The 19,775-nt window shown below is 33.5% G+C and overlaps 3 protein-coding genes across 3 annotated transcripts in view; all 3 read left to right on the plus strand.

The window, feature by feature from the left end:
• The window catches only part of twz (BTB/POZ domain-containing protein twz), a 41,995-nt gene extending 24,407 nt beyond the window's left edge, over positions 1 to 17,588 (plus strand). The window contains exons 4-5 of the mRNA XM_066736318.1: positions 15,680 to 15,885; positions 16,393 to 17,588. Of these exons, the coding sequence (XP_066592415.1) occupies positions 15,680 to 15,885; positions 16,393 to 16,880 (694 nt within the window). The 3' untranslated portion in view covers positions 16,881 to 17,588. The remainder of the gene's footprint in view (positions 1 to 15,679; positions 15,886 to 16,392) is intronic.
• On the plus strand, positions 9,843 to 11,946 carry LOC136779151 (putative odorant receptor 71a). The gene is made up of 10 exons (XM_066736552.1): positions 9,843 to 9,902; positions 10,121 to 10,193; positions 10,246 to 10,556; positions 10,614 to 10,731; positions 10,792 to 11,065; positions 11,140 to 11,256; positions 11,316 to 11,421; positions 11,486 to 11,598; positions 11,656 to 11,788; positions 11,850 to 11,946. The coding sequence occupies exons 1-10, from the start codon at positions 9,843 to 9,845 to the stop codon at positions 11,898 to 11,900; spliced, it is 1,356 nt and encodes a 451-aa protein (XP_066592649.1). The 3' UTR covers positions 11,901 to 11,946.
• LOC136779036 (odorant receptor 10-like) lies at positions 14,358 to 15,617 on the plus strand. Its single transcript, XM_066736326.1, has 4 exons — positions 14,358 to 14,535; positions 14,605 to 14,710; positions 14,783 to 14,895; positions 14,955 to 15,617. The coding sequence occupies exons 1-4, from the start codon at positions 14,471 to 14,473 to the stop codon at positions 15,121 to 15,123; spliced, it is 453 nt and encodes a 150-aa protein (XP_066592423.1). The 5' UTR covers positions 14,358 to 14,470; the 3' UTR covers positions 15,124 to 15,617.
• Positions 17,589 to 19,775: the final 2,187 nt, after the last annotated feature.

A 19,775-nucleotide genomic window follows, 5' to 3' on the forward strand; every position in this document is an offset into this window, starting at 1 on the left:
GGGTGGGGGAGGGTAGGAAATGGTACCGGGGGCGGAGGACGAGCGCCGTGATTACCGCGAGCGATTCCTGGGCCCATCGACCGGGGTCCGATCCCAGGTCAGATCCGCTCGCTATGGGAAAACGCTAAACGATCGGCTCACATCACTCGGATTCCTGCTCTGCTTCCGAAGTGTGCCCCTTTCAACCTGTTTTTTCTCTCTCGTTTTCTAATTTACCCCTAACTCCCCCTCATCTCTTTTCAAACGAAACTTTTTTCAACTCAACTTCCTTCATCCAAACGACCCGTGTCCGGATCTCTCGTCGGAGAAAATCCAACTCAATTCCTCTGAATATTAATTTTGTTCCTATCGGACTCGTTGCTCGGGATTGTAAATAATAAAAATTTCTACATATAGCATACACGATAAAAACGCGGGAAGCATTCGTATATAGCCTCTTTGTTTTCTCTTCGAGCCTTCCACGGATTTTCCAGCTTTACCTCGCGATTCCTCGTGCGGTGGCCATTCTTCGGTTCCGTTTTAGTTTCCGCAGAATTCACTATTGTATGGGTGTAGTACCTTATGCCGGAGATGGCCCGCGGCGTGTATCTGCCCTCCTCCTGCCCTCGCAAAGTCAGATCGCCGTGAGCCACGCGAGGGCCGTCGTTATTATATGTTATCGCCGTGGAAGGTATGGGAACCCGCCTGGGGCTATCCAGCCACGCTATTCCCCTTGTTCGCTTCTCTTCTCTTCGCTTCACTTACCCTCTCCCCGATCTGCTCTGTACCATAACGCACCATCCCCCACTTCTCTTCGTTCGTATTTTTTATCCACCTCTTCCACGCATCAATTTCAAAAACTATTCGTCCTTTTGTAGTACCCCCCCCCCCCTCCTCCTCCTCCTCATTTTCCACGATTTTTCTTCCTTTGAATTATGCCGATAGATCCTGACCGGTTTATAACAGGTGAATTTTTCATGAACCAGGCAAGTTTATAGATTTGATGATTGTCACCGTTCAATGTGGTGGTCTAATTGATTTTTAATGGATTACAGTCGTTTTACTTTAGGTGGTCTCGTCCACCAAACATCCGTTCTGTCATTATTAACGAAAATCATAGTGAAAGCTGATGGATGATTCCACCCCGCCCCTTTACTCACTCAACTTCAGAAATTATAGTAACGCTAATGATAATCGATGCTGCTTGCGGGATAGAACGCTCTAAGATGGGTTATTTTTACTCGGACCCACGTGGCACGTTTACCCCCGAGGCCGACTGATTCAATCCGGTATTGATGAATCGATATCAAGTTTATTCGATTTTGGTATTTATTATTTTCAAAAATTTCTTATAACTATATATTACCAGTTTATAGCATTTCTTTATACTGTTAAATAATGTTTATGTAGAATTCAAATCCTCACTGATTATCTACAATCACTTCTTTTGTGATATAGAAAAAATAGGTGTATATAGGGGTAAGGTGGATATATAGCTACGGACGACAATAATCCTGGACATTTAAATAAAACGTTAATATGATAATGCTCTTTCTTTAAATATAAAAGTTTATTTAAATAGCATTCGATTTCAGAAAAAATCTTAAGTAATATTTTATTTTAAAAAGCGTGCTTTTTTCTGAATAATTATTAATTGTCCTGGGCTATCTGCCGTTCGTGTCTACCTGCCTTTCCCCTGTATCCAAAATTTAGTTTTAAATATATCGTTATCGAATATTTTCTGACGAAGTTCATTTCAGAATAATAATTTACCCTCTCTATTTAAGGAGGGACCTCACTATTGGAACCAAAAAATGAATCCTAACTTTGCTATTTTTTTTTTTTGCTTAACCACTAAATGGCACACTTTATATTTATAACGTAAAAAGCACACTATATCAAATTGATCAAGCATAGTTTAAGTGCTTACAAAATCACAGGAAAACTTATTACCGGGCTGAAAAAATAACCATAAACATTACGAGGTAAAATTACTTTTCATAAAAAATAATAACGATTATTCAGAAAAAAAGACTGAATTATCTTACAATCTTATAAAAATGTACATAAAAGCTGCCTAAGGTAAAGCTTACGGAATCAATAACATTCAATGTTAGCTCTCTAAAGGTTACAGTAAAAATGTCAAAGTGGGAAAAGGATAGTCCTTCCTCCACACACTTTTTATAAACTAAATAAAGCTTGGCTCGGTTTATTTGGGCAATGGTTAATAGAACATCGAATAAGTGCTTTAATTCGAAGATACAGTATGCTAGTAGCACCTGGCTTAGAGATATTATGCCAAGCGTATGTTATTTCCACATCTACCTATGATTTAGTTTCTTTGAGTAAAGATCGTCCAACACTAATTGCAGCATTAACTGTATTTATCGTGGGCAGTTACAGGGGCATATGCTACAATCGGGTAAGCCATCAAGTGCAATATGAAAATATCTTCAGGATATGATTTATCTGTTAGGTTACAAATTTATTCACCCAAATGAAGTATGATTGGCAATCAAAAATGAATAGTGCTGAAATAGAAATAAAGAAAGGATATGTCGAATATGAACGGCTTCATTCAACATTTATATTGTGCATGAACAGTTTCTCCAGTTTGTAATTAACATTCGGTGTTAATGAAAAGTCATTTTCAGATGTCGTTGCAATAGATTTAATGATATTTGTTGGGTACTCTGTATGTAACTGGATAATTCTCCACATTGTCATTCCACTAAATTAGTTCCGTCGACCAATACCCCCTTTAACCCCTAGGATATTTTTTTTTTACAAGAAAAACGACATATTCATTCATTATGTGTCGTTTGCATTAATCTCAGTAATAAACATGTATAGTTATTCATTCTTGGTACTTCCGCTCAAAACATATTCGTAGTACACATGTTCCACATTGTTAAAATGCTTGACTTTATGCGTAAGGTGAAATTATTTAATCACGCTTAACTCTTTACGATTTGGAAATATTTTATCTGTGAGCACATAAGTAGGTATTAATTGATTAATGCAATCCTACTAGAGTATTTACGAAAGGATCAAACGATTTTAAATAAAGCTATTACTTTCAATTTTTACTTCTATACGTGAAACGTCACCGTATGGAGATGGAGTTATATATATTAATTCATTCATTAATCTTATATGTGAAACTGAATAATACTTTTTTTAGATTTTTATCATGATTAGAAAAAATGGTATCAACTAATTTTTATCCTGTCATTATTTATTTATTGTGTTATATTTAGCTTTGCGCTTCATTGTCACTACTCCAGGAGCGATTAAAGACAGAACAGGATCAACTGAATTTTTTCAGAATAAGTTATTAATATCTTCGCTGGTTGCCAGATACAGGAATATAATACGATCATAATACATCATTAGTCGTCGCTGGATTTTTTTTTATAAATGCAATGATTAGACTAATATATGTATATCGATGGCTAACAAAATTATGAACGATGAAAATGGTCTACTGTTGTCAAACCATTACAGTCTAAATATCGGTTCGACGATACTACACTTTTAGTATATGCATTGCTTTAAGGAATAATCATTTGACTAAATTTTAATCTGACACTTTATTTAGCTTTAAAATAAAATCAAAGAGACTTACAGGATTGGAGAGTCCTTGAGACATTCACCTTTGACCGCTGCAATAAGTTCACGAAAACAATGCACAGGTTTTCCACTGGCAACATTCACTGGTATTTCACTTGTTACACGAATTTTTATGAATACAAAAAGTTTTCACTTTCATCATCGCACTGCACTTCGATGTTACATTGTTCATTAAATAATCTTTTGAAAAACAATGTAACATCGAAGTGCAGTGCGATGATGAAAGTGAAAACTTTTTGTATTCATAAAAATTCGTGTAACAAGTGAAATACCAGTGAATGTTGCCAGTGGAAAACATGTGCGTTGTTTTCGTGAACTTCTTGCAGCGGTCAAAGGTGAATGTCTCAAGGACTCTCCAATCCTGTAAGTCTCTTTGATTTTATTTTAAAGCCAAATAAAGTGTCAGATTAAAATTTAGTCAAATGATTATTCCTTAAAGCAATGCATATAATAAAAGTGTAGTATCGTCGAACCGATATATAGACTGTAAAGTTTTGACAACAGTAGACCATTTTCACATTGTTTATAATTTTATTAGTCACTGTGTAGTCTCCTAATTTAATGGTAATACGATATTTCGCGTGATGAATCCGAGTGGTTCACAGGATAAAGAGTAATCCTATTATGCTAACTCAATTTAATTAATAAATATGTTTGCATTGATATAAAAGAAACATACTAGTTTGTGTAGAACTTAAATGTGCAATTGTTGTTAAGTGTACAAGAGTTGATGTTATTGTTATATACTATTTTTAAATAGATGGTGTATACAAATTTCTTATTTTAAAATCGTTGCTCAATTAAAACCCTTTAAGTTTTAATGAAATCTATATACAATGGTTACGAAATTAATTGTTCTTTGAAATAATAGACAATTTTGTTACCTTTATTCACTGTTTAACACGTAGATTTAGGACATATATTCATGTTTAATTATAAAAAAAATAAGTATGCTAATTAGACTCATACCTAGCATTAAATTATCGATAGAAAGCTACACAAATTTGAGCTGTCCAAAATGTGGTATCCAAACAACACTCTGAAATGGCCTTTTTCAAAACCGTACATAGGTATCGTGTTACGTCCTGCATAAACTTGTCTTCGGATATTACACCCCGCAATTCCCCACATTTTTCTGCCCCTCCTCTCTCATCAAACTTTCATTTAACAAACTATTCTTACTCGAATTCTTACTTTTGTTCAATGAAATTATGATATTCTCTCCCAAAATATTTATTTCTATTGAATTTATGCAGAGAACCAGGCAAAGTTGATTATTTTGTGACACTTAAAATCATTTTTGTGTTCATCTTTAAAACAAAACTTATTATTATAAGTGATTTTAAATTTTTATATATGTTTCATGAAAATCTTAAAATTTTATCAATAATAAAATGGGCTGGTTTTCTTTTATCAAAAGCTCATCAGTACGGTCACCAGTTCCGCTAAATCTCCTGATAATGCGGTAAAGATGCTTACTCATCAGTTTTTACCCTCCCTCCCCAATCCCTGCACAATAATAATTTAAGAAAAAATCCTTACTCACACCGATGATATTCAATCCTTACCATATCAGGATAAAACATTTAATATACTACGAAATGTATGTCTTATTCGTTTATATGAACAGTTAGCTATCCCAATAGAAAACTGATAAAAATCAGTAATAATAACAATCAATAATTTGTGATGTACTTAAATATGAGCTGCTCCGCATTTAATACAATGAAAATATTTTGTATACTTCTTCCTACATATGTATAGTTATAGATATTTTGTAAGACACATAGTGAAAATTTTCTCCAATAAAATAAAGATTGGCAATCATATTTTGTTCTTCATTTCGCTAAATGTTGTGCGTTGCCCCTGGGGTACCTACAACACTGACTCTTATTCCCTTTTCTTCCAAGATTCTTAAAAAACCACATATCTCAATAACATGTTGAATTAATGGATGTGTTTCTTTAAACTGTAATTTCCTTAAGAAAAAACAGTTATTGGTCGATCTGGTAATTCTTATCAATTATACTAAAATAAACTATATTTGTATCATTGTTAGAAACAGCTAATAGTTTTAATTATATTCTTTAGATTATTTTTGTACTAGGTTTATTTCACAATTACGCTCTAGCCACTCTGATTAATGTTTTCTATTCTGTGGCTGCTACAGTACTGCAAGGGAAATTCCTTCGTAGCTACGCATGTGCAAAATATAATATTCTATAAGAAAAAGTTCGAAAAACCATTATGAAATTATTCATTAGAATAGATGAGGGAAAAAAGAAATTGAATTAAGTCACGCGAGGTAGAAATAATTTTCTTGGAAAACTCTAGCGATTATTACGAAAAAAAGAGACTGGATTAATTTACAATATTATAAGAGACTAAATGAAAGCGGCCTAAGATAAAGTTTGCTAGTAAAATAACATTCAATGTCAGTTTTCTAAAGGGTATGGTAAAAATGTCAAGGCGAAAAGAAAATATTAATATCTTTGCTTTTTATAAAATAAACAAAGCTTGTCTCAGTGTACTTGGCCAGTGGCCAACAGACCAACGACTGAGTGTTTCACTTCGAAGATACAATATGTTGGCATTATCGGGCTTTGACATATTATTTCAAATACATTGGCTCCTCACATTTACGAACAATTTAATTTCTTTGAGTAAGTCAGGTCCACTACTAATTTCATCTTCAACTGTATTTATGGTAAACTGTTACGTAGGCATATGTAATGATCGGGTAAGCCGTCAAATTCATTATGAAAATATGTTCAGGATAAGATTAGTCTGTTTAGCTTACAGATTTATTCACCCAAATGGAGATTGATTGGCAATCAGAAATGAATAGTGCTGAAATAGAAATACAGAAAGGATATGCCAAATATGAACGGCTTTATTCAACATTTATATTGTGCATGAACAGTTTTTCCAGTCTGCAATTAACATTCGGTTTTAATAAAAAATCATTTTCAGATGTCGTTACAATAGATTTAATTATATTTGTTGATAACTTTGCGTGCAGCTGGAAATTTCTCGACATTATCCTTCCACTAAATGAATCTTGTCATTCAGTACTCCCCTTTCGCATACGATACATCTTTTACCAAGAAAATAATATGTTCATTCATTATTTGACATTTTGTTTAATGTCAGCAATAACGGTATATTTATTCATTCTTGGCTGCACTATTCAAAGTTTATTCATAATGCAGATGCTCCACATTGTTGCAATGTTTGACTTAATAGGGTAAGAATTTATAGACGTTTTCATCGCCCCTAATTCTTCACAACTTTATTAATTCATCTGTGAACATAAGCAAATATCGATTGATTAATACGATCCCACTGGAATGCATTGAAATGGATCAAAAGAATTTAAATAAAGCTTGCTTTCACTCTTTATCCCTATGCACACACCGTCATCGCATGGCACTGGAGTTTGTATTAAATCATTCATTAATCTTAGGTATAAAACTAAATTATCTCTTTTTAAATATTCATTAGAATTAGAGAAGTTATATCAACCATCATTTACCGTCTCATTAATGATTTCTTTTATTACATATTCAGCCCCGCACTTTATATACATTGCCACTACTCCAGGGGTGATTATTATTTGTATATATGATTATTTTTTAATTGGTCATTAATGTCATTGTTGATTTTCAAGTATTGGAATATACTGCGGTAACAGCATTATTAATAATCTTTTTTTTTTTTGAAATACAATGGTTGGTCAAATAATGATAGATATGAGTGGCATATTGTCAGAGAAAGCGTTAGTATCAAAAAATTATTTTCAATCACATTTGTATTATTGTTTATCATTTTTTAGATATTTCAGTACATGGACTATATGAACCTGAGAATTCAGAAACTGCTTATTATATTAATGAGAAAATCCAGTAAATCCTGTGCGTTGACCATATATAATTTATGTTCTTTATTAGTTGATTGCTTTTGCATGGTAAGTTGAAAAAACTATAAATCATGAGTGGAAGAATCAGGAAGTAAATTTTATTTTCAAAATAATTCATACTACAGTCTCCTATATACGTAATGGTAATGCGAAATTTTACTTAATATATATATATATATCCGAGCGGTCATCAGGAAAAAAAATAATCCTACTATGCAAACTTAACTTAATTAGTAAATATGTATATTAGAATTAATTTAAAAGAAACATATTAGTTTACATATAAATTAGATGTACATTATGACATGTTTCTTAGGTGTGCAAGAGTTGAAGTTAATGGATTAACCCCAATTATTATCGCTCCTAGCGTGAAAAATTTGATAAAAAGCACTGCACGAATTTGAACAGGTCAAAGATGATAACTGTTAAATACTCAAGAATGGCATCATTCGGAACCGTGCAGTGTTGTTGTTACACACTGTAACTTACCTCTCTTTTTTCTCTCATTTAGTTATCATTTACAAAAGTTTCTTCTTTTAAAAGTTCCTTTTCTGTAATAGAATTTTGATAATCGAACCTGAAATATTTTTCCACCTAATTTATGCGTGAAACTATAAAGTAGAATATTGTGCTTTTATTAACTGGCTTTAAAGAAAATCGTTTTTGCTCTTAATTAAAGAAAATATAATTGTATATATTTTAAAATTTGTGTATACATAAATGAATAATGAGTATCTGAACATTTTATCACCGATGAGATGTGCTCGTTTTATTTCACAAGGTTTATTGGTTCAAAGATATCTGTTTAGCCAAATCCTACGATACGGCGATCGATATAACCGCCTAATAATGAAACCCGCCTCTGCCTCCTTACCCCCCTTCGCTCACAGCTTATTTAGTATAAAAATCATACTCTCGATGATGATATGTAAGCCTTCCCATATCAGGAAAAAACGTTTACAAATACTGTGAAGTGTACGTCTTATTCTTTCGTACGCACAGTAAGCAATACCGAGAAAAAAGTGATGTGAATCAGTAAAAAGATAAAAAATACAATAATTTGTAATATACTAATTTATATAAGTTACTCCACATTTAATACATTGCAAATTTTATTCTTATATATTTATAGTTATAAATATTATCTCTAACATACAGTGAAAAATTTTCTCCAAAGAAAAAGATCTTGGCGCAAGCATATTTTATTCCACCTTTCGCCAATTTTTGTGCGTTGCCCTATAGTGCCCCTTCAAGACGGACTCTTGTCCTTTTCTACAATGAAATTTTTAAATATAACCACATATATCAATAATATTTCGAACGAATGCATATGTTTTTCTTTTATATTATAATTTTGTTAAAAACCAACAGTTATCGATTGATCTGACATTTTAATAAATTATATTAACTACCCTGCGTCAAAGCCCTTTCGTAAACTTCTGGTTACCAAATGCACGAGCTCTTTTTTTTAGAGAAGGATTATGAGGAAATCGCATTGAATTATAAGGCTTTTTGGGTCACTAACTACTAATTTCAAGACACAATTTTAAACTTAACAATGGCGTATTTGATATGGCGAAGGAGAAGCTAAATATTTCTCATATTTAACTGGAACGCCTATAGTATTAAGTTTTAACTGAGTCTGAGACAATTTTTGTTTCTCATTCACTATATTAAATCTGCTGTTTTTAATATTAAAAGTAATATCTCCTCAAATTAGTAGTCTGCGAACCCAATATAACTACCGAATAAAATATTCAGATAGTTTTGATAATTTTTATGGAACATTTCCAAGGATGGAAGCTTTAGAGAGAAACTATTATATAAATTTCTTGCTTTGTCAATCTTTTAATTTATTTTTTTTATAAAATATGCGAACATTTAATTTTTCAAACCGATTTATTATCAAATGCAATTTTTTACCTTTAATTTACTATGATGCACATCTTCTACTACATTTTTATTCAAAAGTTATAAGGAAATATATTGGAATTAAATGTACTGGTCACCGTGCAAACGATACCAATACCGATTGCAAGAATATATTTAGGTTGTACACAAGGGTGGTCAAAATTAACTATTCCTTTGATGTGTTAAGAATAAAAGTTATAATTGACATTAATGATATTTCGAAATAATTGAACATATGCAATTTAACATAAATGTCTTCTAATTTTCAAACAAAGTTTAAAGTGGATTAAATTATTGAAAAAGGCTAAATAAAACAAAGGAATTTCAGGAGTACGTAATTAGAGTAAAATCGAATACATACACATAGGTGTCAAAAAGTGAAAATTTTACAAATTCCGAAATGACATTTATTCTTAAAACCACCGTCCTGTCAATGTTAAAAAAAATACTAGTTTTATTCGTATTCCTATAGAATATTTTCTGATTCATTTTATCCCGAAAGAAGATTTTAGTCTAAGTTAATGTTAATTCTCCTATGGTTGCCACAGTACTATAGGGATAACCTTTTATCAACTACGATCGTGCAAAATAAAATACACTAAAAAAAGATCAGAAAAGCTGTTCTAAATTTTTTCATTAGAATACTGAAGGAAAAAATGCAATTGACTTAATCCGCAGGATGTAGAAATAATTTCTTGGAAAACTCTACCGAATATTACAGAAGATAGAAAATTAATTATTTTACGACATTGTAAAAGACTAAAAAACAGCTACCTAAGATAAAGTTTGCGAATAAATAATAGTGAATGTCAACTTGGTAAAAGTTCTGGTACAAATGTTGAGGCTGGAAGAAAATATTCGTATCTTTAGTTTTTATAAAATAAACAAATTTTGGCTCGATGTACTTGGTCAGTGGCCAACTGAGCAACGTGTAAGTGTTTTGATTCGAAGATATAGTATGCTGGCAGTATCTGGATTCGACATATTATGCCATACATATTGGCTCGCCACATCTACCAACGATATAATTTCTTTAAGTACGTCTGGACCATTACTAATTGGATCAGCAACTGTATTTTTAGTCGGCTGTTACGTAGGCATATATAATGATCGGGTAAGCCACCGAATGTATAATATGGAAATATCTACAGGATAATATTGGTTTGTTTAGCTTGCAGATTTATTGACCCTAATGGAAAATGACTGGTATTCAGAAATGAATAGTGCCGAAATAAAGATAAAACAAGAATATGCGAAATATGCACAGATTATTTCAAAACTTTTATTATGTATGAATAGCTTCTCTAGTCTGCATTTAACATTCGGCTTTAATAAAAAATCGTTTTCAGATGGCGTTATGATAGCTTTAATAATATTCGTTGGGTACTTTGCATGTAGCTGGAAAATTCTCGACATTATCATTCCACTAAATGAGTCCCGTCATCCAGTACTTCCTTTTCCTACACGATACTTCTTTTACAAAGAAAACGATATGTTCATTCATTATTTGGCATTTTCTATAATGTCAGCAACAACCGTATATTTATTCATTCTTGGCAGCGCTATTGAAAGTTTATTCGTAGTGCACATGCTGCACATTGTTGGAATGTTTGACTTAATAGGGTAAGAATTTATAGACGTTTTTATCGCGCTTAATTCTTATCAATTTTATTAATTTCATCTGTGAGCGCAAGCAGATATCGATTGATTAATGCCATCCCACTGGAACACAAGCAAATGGATCAAAAGAATATAAATAAAGCTTACTTTCAATCTTTAATTTTATGCATACAACGTCACCGCAAGGCACTGGAGTTAGTATTCGTTAATTCATTAAATAATCTTATATGTATTAATAAATGGTATTTTTCAGATATTCATTAGGAATAGAAAAGTTATATCAACCAATATTTATCGGGTCATTAACGGTTTCCATTTTTATATTCAGCCCCGCGCTTTACATTGTCATTACTCCAGGGGTGATTATTAATAATATATATGATTCTTTTTCAGAAGGTTATTATTATCGTTGATGATTTCTAGGTATGGGAATACACCGCAGTAATAACATCGTTGGTCCTCGTCGGTTTTTTCTTTGCAAATACAATGATTGGTCAAATATTGATAGATATGAGTGGCGTATTGCCGGATAAAGCGTTAGTATTAAAGAATTATTTTCAATCACTTTTATATTATTGTTTATTATTTTTTAGATATTTCAGTCCATGGATCTATGTCGACCCGAGAATTCAGAAACTGCTTATTATATTAATGAGAAAATCTAGTAAACCATGTGAATTGACCGTATACAATTTGTGTTCTTTATCAGTCGATTGCTTTCGAATGGTAAGTTGAAAGAAATATAATCCTTGATTAGGAAAATCAGGAGGAAAATTTTATTTTCAAGGTAATGCATACTACAATCTCTTACGTGATGGTAATGCGAAATTTTACTTAATCAATCCGAACCATCATGAGGAAAAAAGAATAATCTTACTATGCAAACTCAATTTTATTATTAGTATAAATATGTGTTAGAATTAATGTAAAAGAAACATACTAGTTGACGTATAATTTAAATGTGTATTACGCAATTGTTCTTAAGTGTACAAGAGTTGAAGCTATTATTACACAGAATATACAAATATTATCAACATTTATTTCAAATAGTTGTCAGGTCTTTGTGCCATCAAAACATTTCAAGTTTTTACCAAATCTATACAGTTTTTACAAAATTAATCACTGTTGGAAATAATACACGAATCATTTTATATTTCTTTAAAATTGAATAGGTATGCAAAAGATGCATGTTTACGTTTAATTACAAAAAATGGATTGCCCCAATTAGTACCGCTCGTAGTGTTAAAAAACTTAATAAAAAGTACTGCACGGATTTGAACAGGTCGAAAAAGATAACTAGACAACCCTTATAGGATTGGCATCTTTCGGAACCATAGAGCTGTCTTGTTACACCGTAAATTACTATAAGCCATCCAACATTACAATTCCCAACGTCCACTTTCCTATTTTCTCTTTTATTTAAATCTTATCATTTAAATTATTATCTTCCTCGAACAGTTCCTTTTCTTTAATAGAATTATAATAATCGGTCCTGTAATATTTTTTCCATTGAATTTTTACGAAACCATATAAAGTCATAATATTTTTCTTTTGTTGACCTTATTGAAAATCATTTTTAATCTTTTTTAGAAAGAAAATTATTGTAAACATTTTAAAATTCTAATACATATATATATATATATAATCAACGAGTATCTGAACATTTCATCACTGATTAATTGGATTCGTTTCATTTGGCAAGGTTTGGTTCAAGCTCATCCGTTCTGCCAAATCTTACGATACAGCGATCTAACAGCCTAATGATTAATTCTATCCCACAGCTTATTTGGCATAATAACCATACTCACGCTAATAATATTCAATCCTTCCCATATCAGAATAGAACTCTCAAATTTTGGTCGAAGGGTTAGTCTACTCCCTTGCACATGACAGCTTCTGGCCCTTCGAAACCGACTCTTGCTCCGTTCTATTCCAATCTTCTTACAAAATCACATATCCCAATAACATTTTGAAGGAATACAAAATATTTCTTTCGATTTCAATTTTCATAAGGAATCGCAGTTACCGATTGTTCATGGTATTTTCAATCAATAATATTATAATGAGCTATCTGTATCATTATTAGAAAATACTAATATAGTTTTCATTATATCCTTTTAGAATATTTTTGTAAGGCTGTATATTTCGGAATTACACTTTGGTCTAAATTAATGTTCACTCTTCTGTGGTTGCTGCAGTACTGCAAGGGTAACTCCTTGGTAACTACGCATGTGCAAAATATATTATTCTAAGAAAAAGTCACAAAAGCTATTATGAAATTATTCATTAGAATAGATGAGGGAAAAAAGAAATTGAATTAAGCCACGCGAGGTAGAAATAATTTTCTTGGAAATCTCGAGCGATTATTGCGAAAAAAAGAGACTGAATTATTTTACAATTTCATAAGAGACTAAATGAAAGTTGCCTAAGGTAAAGTTCACGAAATAAATAACATTCAATGTCAGCTCTCTGAAGGTTCTAGTAATAATGTCTGGACAAGAAGAAGATTTTTCTTTCTATGCTTTTTATAAAATAAACAAAATTTGTATGAATTTATTTGGCCTTTGGCCGACAGAAAATAAGAAAAAAGGTCTAATCCGAAGATACGGTCTACTGAGTTTAGTTATCTTCGAATTATTATGTCACCTGCATACACTTATGAATTCATCTTTAGATATTAATTATATAATTAAAGAAACTCCAATACTTATTGGTGCTACAACAGTATCGATAATATGCTTTTATGCGAGCATGTACCGCCATCGGGTAAGTGTAAGTCTAGTAATAAACAACTTTAAGCATTAAAATTGGATCTTTTAGTATACAGATTTATGGGTCCTAATGGAAAGTGATTGGCAGACAGAAATGAATAGTATTGAAATAAAAATAAAACAAGAATATGCAGAATATGGGAATTATATATCAAAATTACTGTTGTGTATGAACAATTCTCACCGTATAGATATTTAATGAGCTTTTTAATGAAAAATCTTTTGTAGGTTGTTTATTGTTGGGTTTGCTTGTATTTAATATTTACTTCCTTTTCGGATTAAAATTCCTCGACTTAATCCTTCCATTGAATGAATCCCGCAATGCACAGCTCCCTTTTCATGTGGAGTACTTCTTTATTAAAGAAAAAAGTACGTTTAATCATTTTTTTTCACTGTCCATAATGTCAGCGTCAACTACAATCATATTCTTTTTTGGCACTACCGTGCAAAGCATGTTCATTGTACATATGTTTCATATCTTTGGAATGCTTGATTTGATTGGGTGAGAATTAAACATAATTTTATACGCTATCTAGTTATCAATTCTAAACATTTTACATTAATCTAACCTGTGACAACAAACAGATATCGATTAGACAATGCTATTCCTTTGGAAGACATTCATAAGGATCAACAGATGTTAAATGAAACTTACGCTCGATCTTTCTTTCTATGTATGCAGCGCCACCGTATGGCATTGGAGTTAGTATAATGATCCAATGTAGTTTTTCCTTATACTATATATATCTACTATTGAATGATTTTTTCTAGGTTTTCATTCAGAATGCAACAGTTGTATAATCCAGCTTTTGCCTTGGCATTATTGGTGTTAGGTGTATTAATCTGTTCCTCGGTTTATATTGCCACCAATCCAGAGGTAATTGAGATAATTGATAAAATTACAAGTATAATTTTCTTGTAGTCAATAATATCCTCGCTCATTCCTTAGATAACTGACTACACCTCGATAGTAGCCTCATTCCTTGCCTTAGGGACCTCTCTGCTAAATTCCATGATTGGTCAAAAGTTGATAGATTTGAGTCATGATGTGGCGAATAGAGCGTTAGTAATCGACAATTTTGTATTCAATCGCCCTTACTTCATTTTTAACTATATTTTAGGTATTTCGGTCCATGGATTTATGTTAGCCCGAGCATACAAAAATTACTTATTATAGTAATGAGAAAATGCGATAAGCCGTGTTCACTGAACACATACAATTTGTATACTCTGTCGATTGACTGCTTTCGCATGGTAAATTTCAAAATAAACTATACCTGTGTGAAATAAAATATTAACAAAACAATTCTTATTCAAGGTAATACATAATGCATTCTCATACGTGATGGTATTACGACATTTGACTTAATCAAGCTTACCAAACACAACAGAGACAAATTAATTAATGCACAATGCAAGCTCAAATTAAGGACTACGTTTATCACACTATTTTAACATATCAACTACAATATAAAAGAAACATATTAATTTATATAAGTGTACGTGTTTAAACATAAACTGAAAATAAAGCTGAAAAAACGCATCGTAAATTTGGCTATTTTATTTAAATTGACGAATGAACATTTTGCAAGAGAGCAGGTGCAGACCTCTCTTATCTGAGGGATTTCAGCAGGTGACTGGAAAATTCGGCACCTGCCAGTCAATATCGTAAAACTGAATGTTTTATCTCGGCTTATCTTTATGACCTGGTTGAGCCCGGTCAGTAAACTCCTGTGCGCCGTCATTATACATAACTCTTATCAGTGATTTTAATAACTGTATTTACCGTGTCCATTGAAAGATGAAATTGATCTTTTAATACATAATTGTACGATAATTCTTGCAGATATCCGGAATCGAGACTAGCCAAACTCTTCAACGGCAGCATCCCCATCGTCCTGGATTCTCTGAAGCAGCATTACTTCATCGATAGAGATGGTGGAATGTTTCGTCATATTCTGAATTTCATGCGAAACTCCCGACTGCTCATCCCAGATAATTTCTCGGATCTGGACCTTTTGCTGGAAGAGGCACGATATTTTGACATAGAACGTAAGTTTGACAAACTATATCAGCAAAAAAATACTTCTCTAAACAGCCACTACTCGCATAACAAATACTAAACAGTAAAACTATAAAAATTACGAGGCTCTTTAAAAACTATAAAAACGTGGTTAAACTCTATTTCATGTACAAGAGGTATAGCATACACTTCAAATATATTTGCTACATAATTGCTGTAGACTCGACGAACGATACAAATATCCAAATGCACGTTACAAATGGAAAGAGTGTATTACGAATATCTCGAATTATCAAGATGGTATAATAAATGTCGATGATCGATCTATTCCTATCCGAAGAGCGATGGAGTCTCGTTAGATCAGACAGTTTCAATTTCTACGGTAATTTGATTCCTCGACCAGCTTGGAAAAGAAAAATCCCTCGTATGGGCGATAGTAAATCATTCTAAACGAAGTACCACCTAGCATATGCCACACGAGGAACGAGTCTCTAGTCTGTATTTATAATTGGATAATGTTGGACATTAATTTACAGCGATGTGTCGTCAACTGGAGCAGATGAAGAAAGAACGGATAAAAAATGGATCGACGACGTCCTCGACGAATTCTCCACCAGGTAGTCAGTCCCTGGGCAGTCGTTCGAGCGGAGGATGTCCAGGTGGTCGCGAGTCGGAGAAACTGAAAGGGATCGAGGGCAGCTGCAGCTACGAGTGCGTGGCCCTCCACGTGAGTCCGGATCTGGGCGAGAGGGTGATGCTGTCGGGTGGACGTGCTCTTCTGGACGAGGTTTTCCCGGAGACGACGCAGGCAGTGATCGACGCCCGTTCAGGCGTCGCCTGGCACCAGCAGGACGCCAGGCACGTCATTCGATTTCCCCTCAATGGGTACTGCAAGCTCAACTCCGTGCAAGCCATAACCAGGTTGCTGAATGCCGGCTTCCGGGTCGTTGCCAGCAACGGAGGAGGTGTCGAGGGCCAACAATTCTCCGAATATCTCTTCGTCCGCCAAGCCGTAACCACATGACGCATTCATCCCCCGTCCAGGAAGCTGGACTCTCAATAAAATTCATCTTCCGGAACCGTGCACCGCCATTACCCTTTTCCCGCCAAATTTTAAATCTTCCGAAAATGGTCGCTCACGAATTACTCGATCTCTGCAAAATTCTACGCTCGTTCAGAACTTACGTTAACGCAACGTGACGTACATAGACGGGTGGTGCACTTCAGGGTATCAAGACTGTTAAATTAATGGTTGGTTGGAGTTTTATATGGCGCGCGAGCTTAACTTATTGAATTAGCTGTACGATTCGCGACATCACTGTGACGATCTATCCTCGAGAGTGGCTGCTTTTCAACATTTTCTTTATTCGATAAGCTGTACTTATATGTATTTAAATGCCATACTAATTATTGTAAATATCGCGGATGGACGTGTATCTATATTATAAATATATGTAGTATAATATACTATGTACTTATTAAGAAAGCTGAGACTTTGATCGAAAGGTTCGACAACGAAGCGTTGATCTCATCGCCATTTAATTAAGACAAAGCTCGTTAAATTGTGTATGAAAAATTGATTTTAAAATTGAATTTTTCCTCGAACGATTGATCGTTTCGAGATTTACCGCAGCCTCGCTTCCATATGATTGGAGCAAAATATACGAATAGAAAAAACTATTATGATTCTTTAAGAACATTTCTCATTTAATAAAGCATTTGTTACTTTAAATTTCAACAGTGATAGAAAAATCAAGCTTTATTCGATCCTTCCTCTTCATTTTTCATAAAGAAACATTATAGAAACACAATGATCTTGGTTTGATGAAATTAATAGCAAGCTGTAACAATGCGGGGTGTCCGTAAAGGACGTCTTTTGTGCGGCTCTGAGCTTAATAATCGAGGAAGAAACTGGAAGAACGGCTGGACTGTCTGATAAACGTATATAAACAACAATAGATGCTTTCGGTAGCGGATCCACCCCCAGTCAGTCAGTCAGCCAGCGAGGACTTCAAAGGACAAAATGAATATGTTTGTGTAGATATATTTTTCATTAAAAATTCAGTGAAACGCACTCGATGGGTTTTCATAAAATTCATTTTTATGCTATAAAGAAATGTACTCTTTTCCCTTAGAGTAATAGACGGGATTTCTTGAGGGGCCGTAGAGAACTGAGAGAAAAACTATCTGGAGAACGCTGGGCGCTGATGACGTAACCGCAGGTATAAGGGATAAAGCGCACAAACGTCGTCGCCGGAGGCTGTCGTTTCTATGGCAACGGTGAACTCAATATCCGCGAAGCCTCGAGCAACCCGGAGGCCCGAGGCTGTCATCCCTCGAACCCGCTCGCTTGCTAGCTCGCTTGATTATATTCCATTTCTGAAACGCCCCGGGTCCTGCCCGGCCCGCTCGCGATACAAGCCTAACTAGCCTTTGGCAAGTCAGCTCTGAAGACAGTTTGAAATTCGAGCTTCCCTCCATTGTCTTCCCATGGAAAATACGCAACTTCTCGGACGAGCCCGACAAACTTCCCCATACGAACCGACAGCTGAATCTCTATCTATACGCCCATTACAATATATACACCAGCATCTGCGCGTAATGCCGGACATTATACGCCTCTCCCCTCTCATCCAGAAAACGCCGGGATAATTACTATATTATAATCCATGCAAGCTCGACTACCGATGAGATAAAAGTATAAAAATTCGTGAACAAGTATAAGAAGGGAATTCCTTGCAGAAACTCTTTTGTTCGTTTTTATTTCTCTCATATCTACGACTTATTCAATACAATTTGTAAAAATAGCATACTGTACCAAAAAACTGCTATACCATTATTGGTTGCTTGCGTGATTCTTATTCGTTTCTTTGTTATTTTTTTTTTTTTTACATTTCTGTATAATATATTTAATTATAATGAATACCTCACCTAATCGGTAGTAAAGAGAATGCCGTACACTCTATATATTTTGAAATTTTTTTGCCCTTCGCTCTATAGAACACTACTGCTGACGACTATCTGCTATCCAACTTGTCCTGTCGCACCTGATTCAATAGCTTCTTCGTCAAATTTATAAAAATGACAATCGCAGATAGGAACACTAAATAAACACAAACATTTCCTTACAACTGATGTGCTGTAAACTTATAGTATGATACAAGTTCCTTTTACTTTATGTTGCGCGAATGTGAAGTTTCTCTAGTCAAGTTATATTTACACAAATTAAATTTTTTGATCTTTCTAATGCGCTTCGACGAACCATCAAACTCACCTTCCTCTCAAATTACTCCTAGAACAAATATTATCGGAAAATAATAGACTTGTTAAAAATCTTATGAGATCGATCAAACATGAAATTTAATTATTTTCATAGAAAACCTAACGTCTATAAATGCAATTTTTCACACTTCATGTGTATATCGATAAAAATAATAGTAGTGGTGACATTAATAATAATACTAATTTGCACGTTTAAACATCTTTGTTAATGAATTGGGGGCCCTTGAAGTTTCTCGTTTGCTAGATTGATATGAGCTAGACGTGCCTGTGTAACTACATATGAAATCACTTTTCTTGTAGCATTATTGAAAAAAACAATCTTTATCTCGGTCGATGCAACAATGTCTTCAGTACCTAAAAATGTTACGGATATATGTAGATGGAAAAGTTAAACGAATTAAAACCAATTTCACTGTAAATAGTAGCTTAGAACATTCGAACTCTGACAATATTTACTATACAATCAGTTATTGATTGCGTCATTGCCCAATTGTCAAGCGTTCTTACAAATAAGACTTTTGCCCCATCGACATAATTTTTTGATTGCATAAATAAACACTCGTCTGTGAAGATGTATAAACAAAAATCTCAAAAAATCTTTATAAGTTGGTTCATATAGCAATATAGGCATATGCGC

Source organism: Prorops nasuta, unplaced genomic scaffold (assembly GCF_024137725.1).
Source record: "Prorops nasuta isolate Cenicafe-Biocafe unplaced genomic scaffold, Cenicafe_Pnas_1.2 PNAS00015, whole genome shotgun sequence".
Taxonomy (NCBI): domain Eukaryota; kingdom Metazoa; phylum Arthropoda; class Insecta; order Hymenoptera; family Bethylidae; genus Prorops; species Prorops nasuta.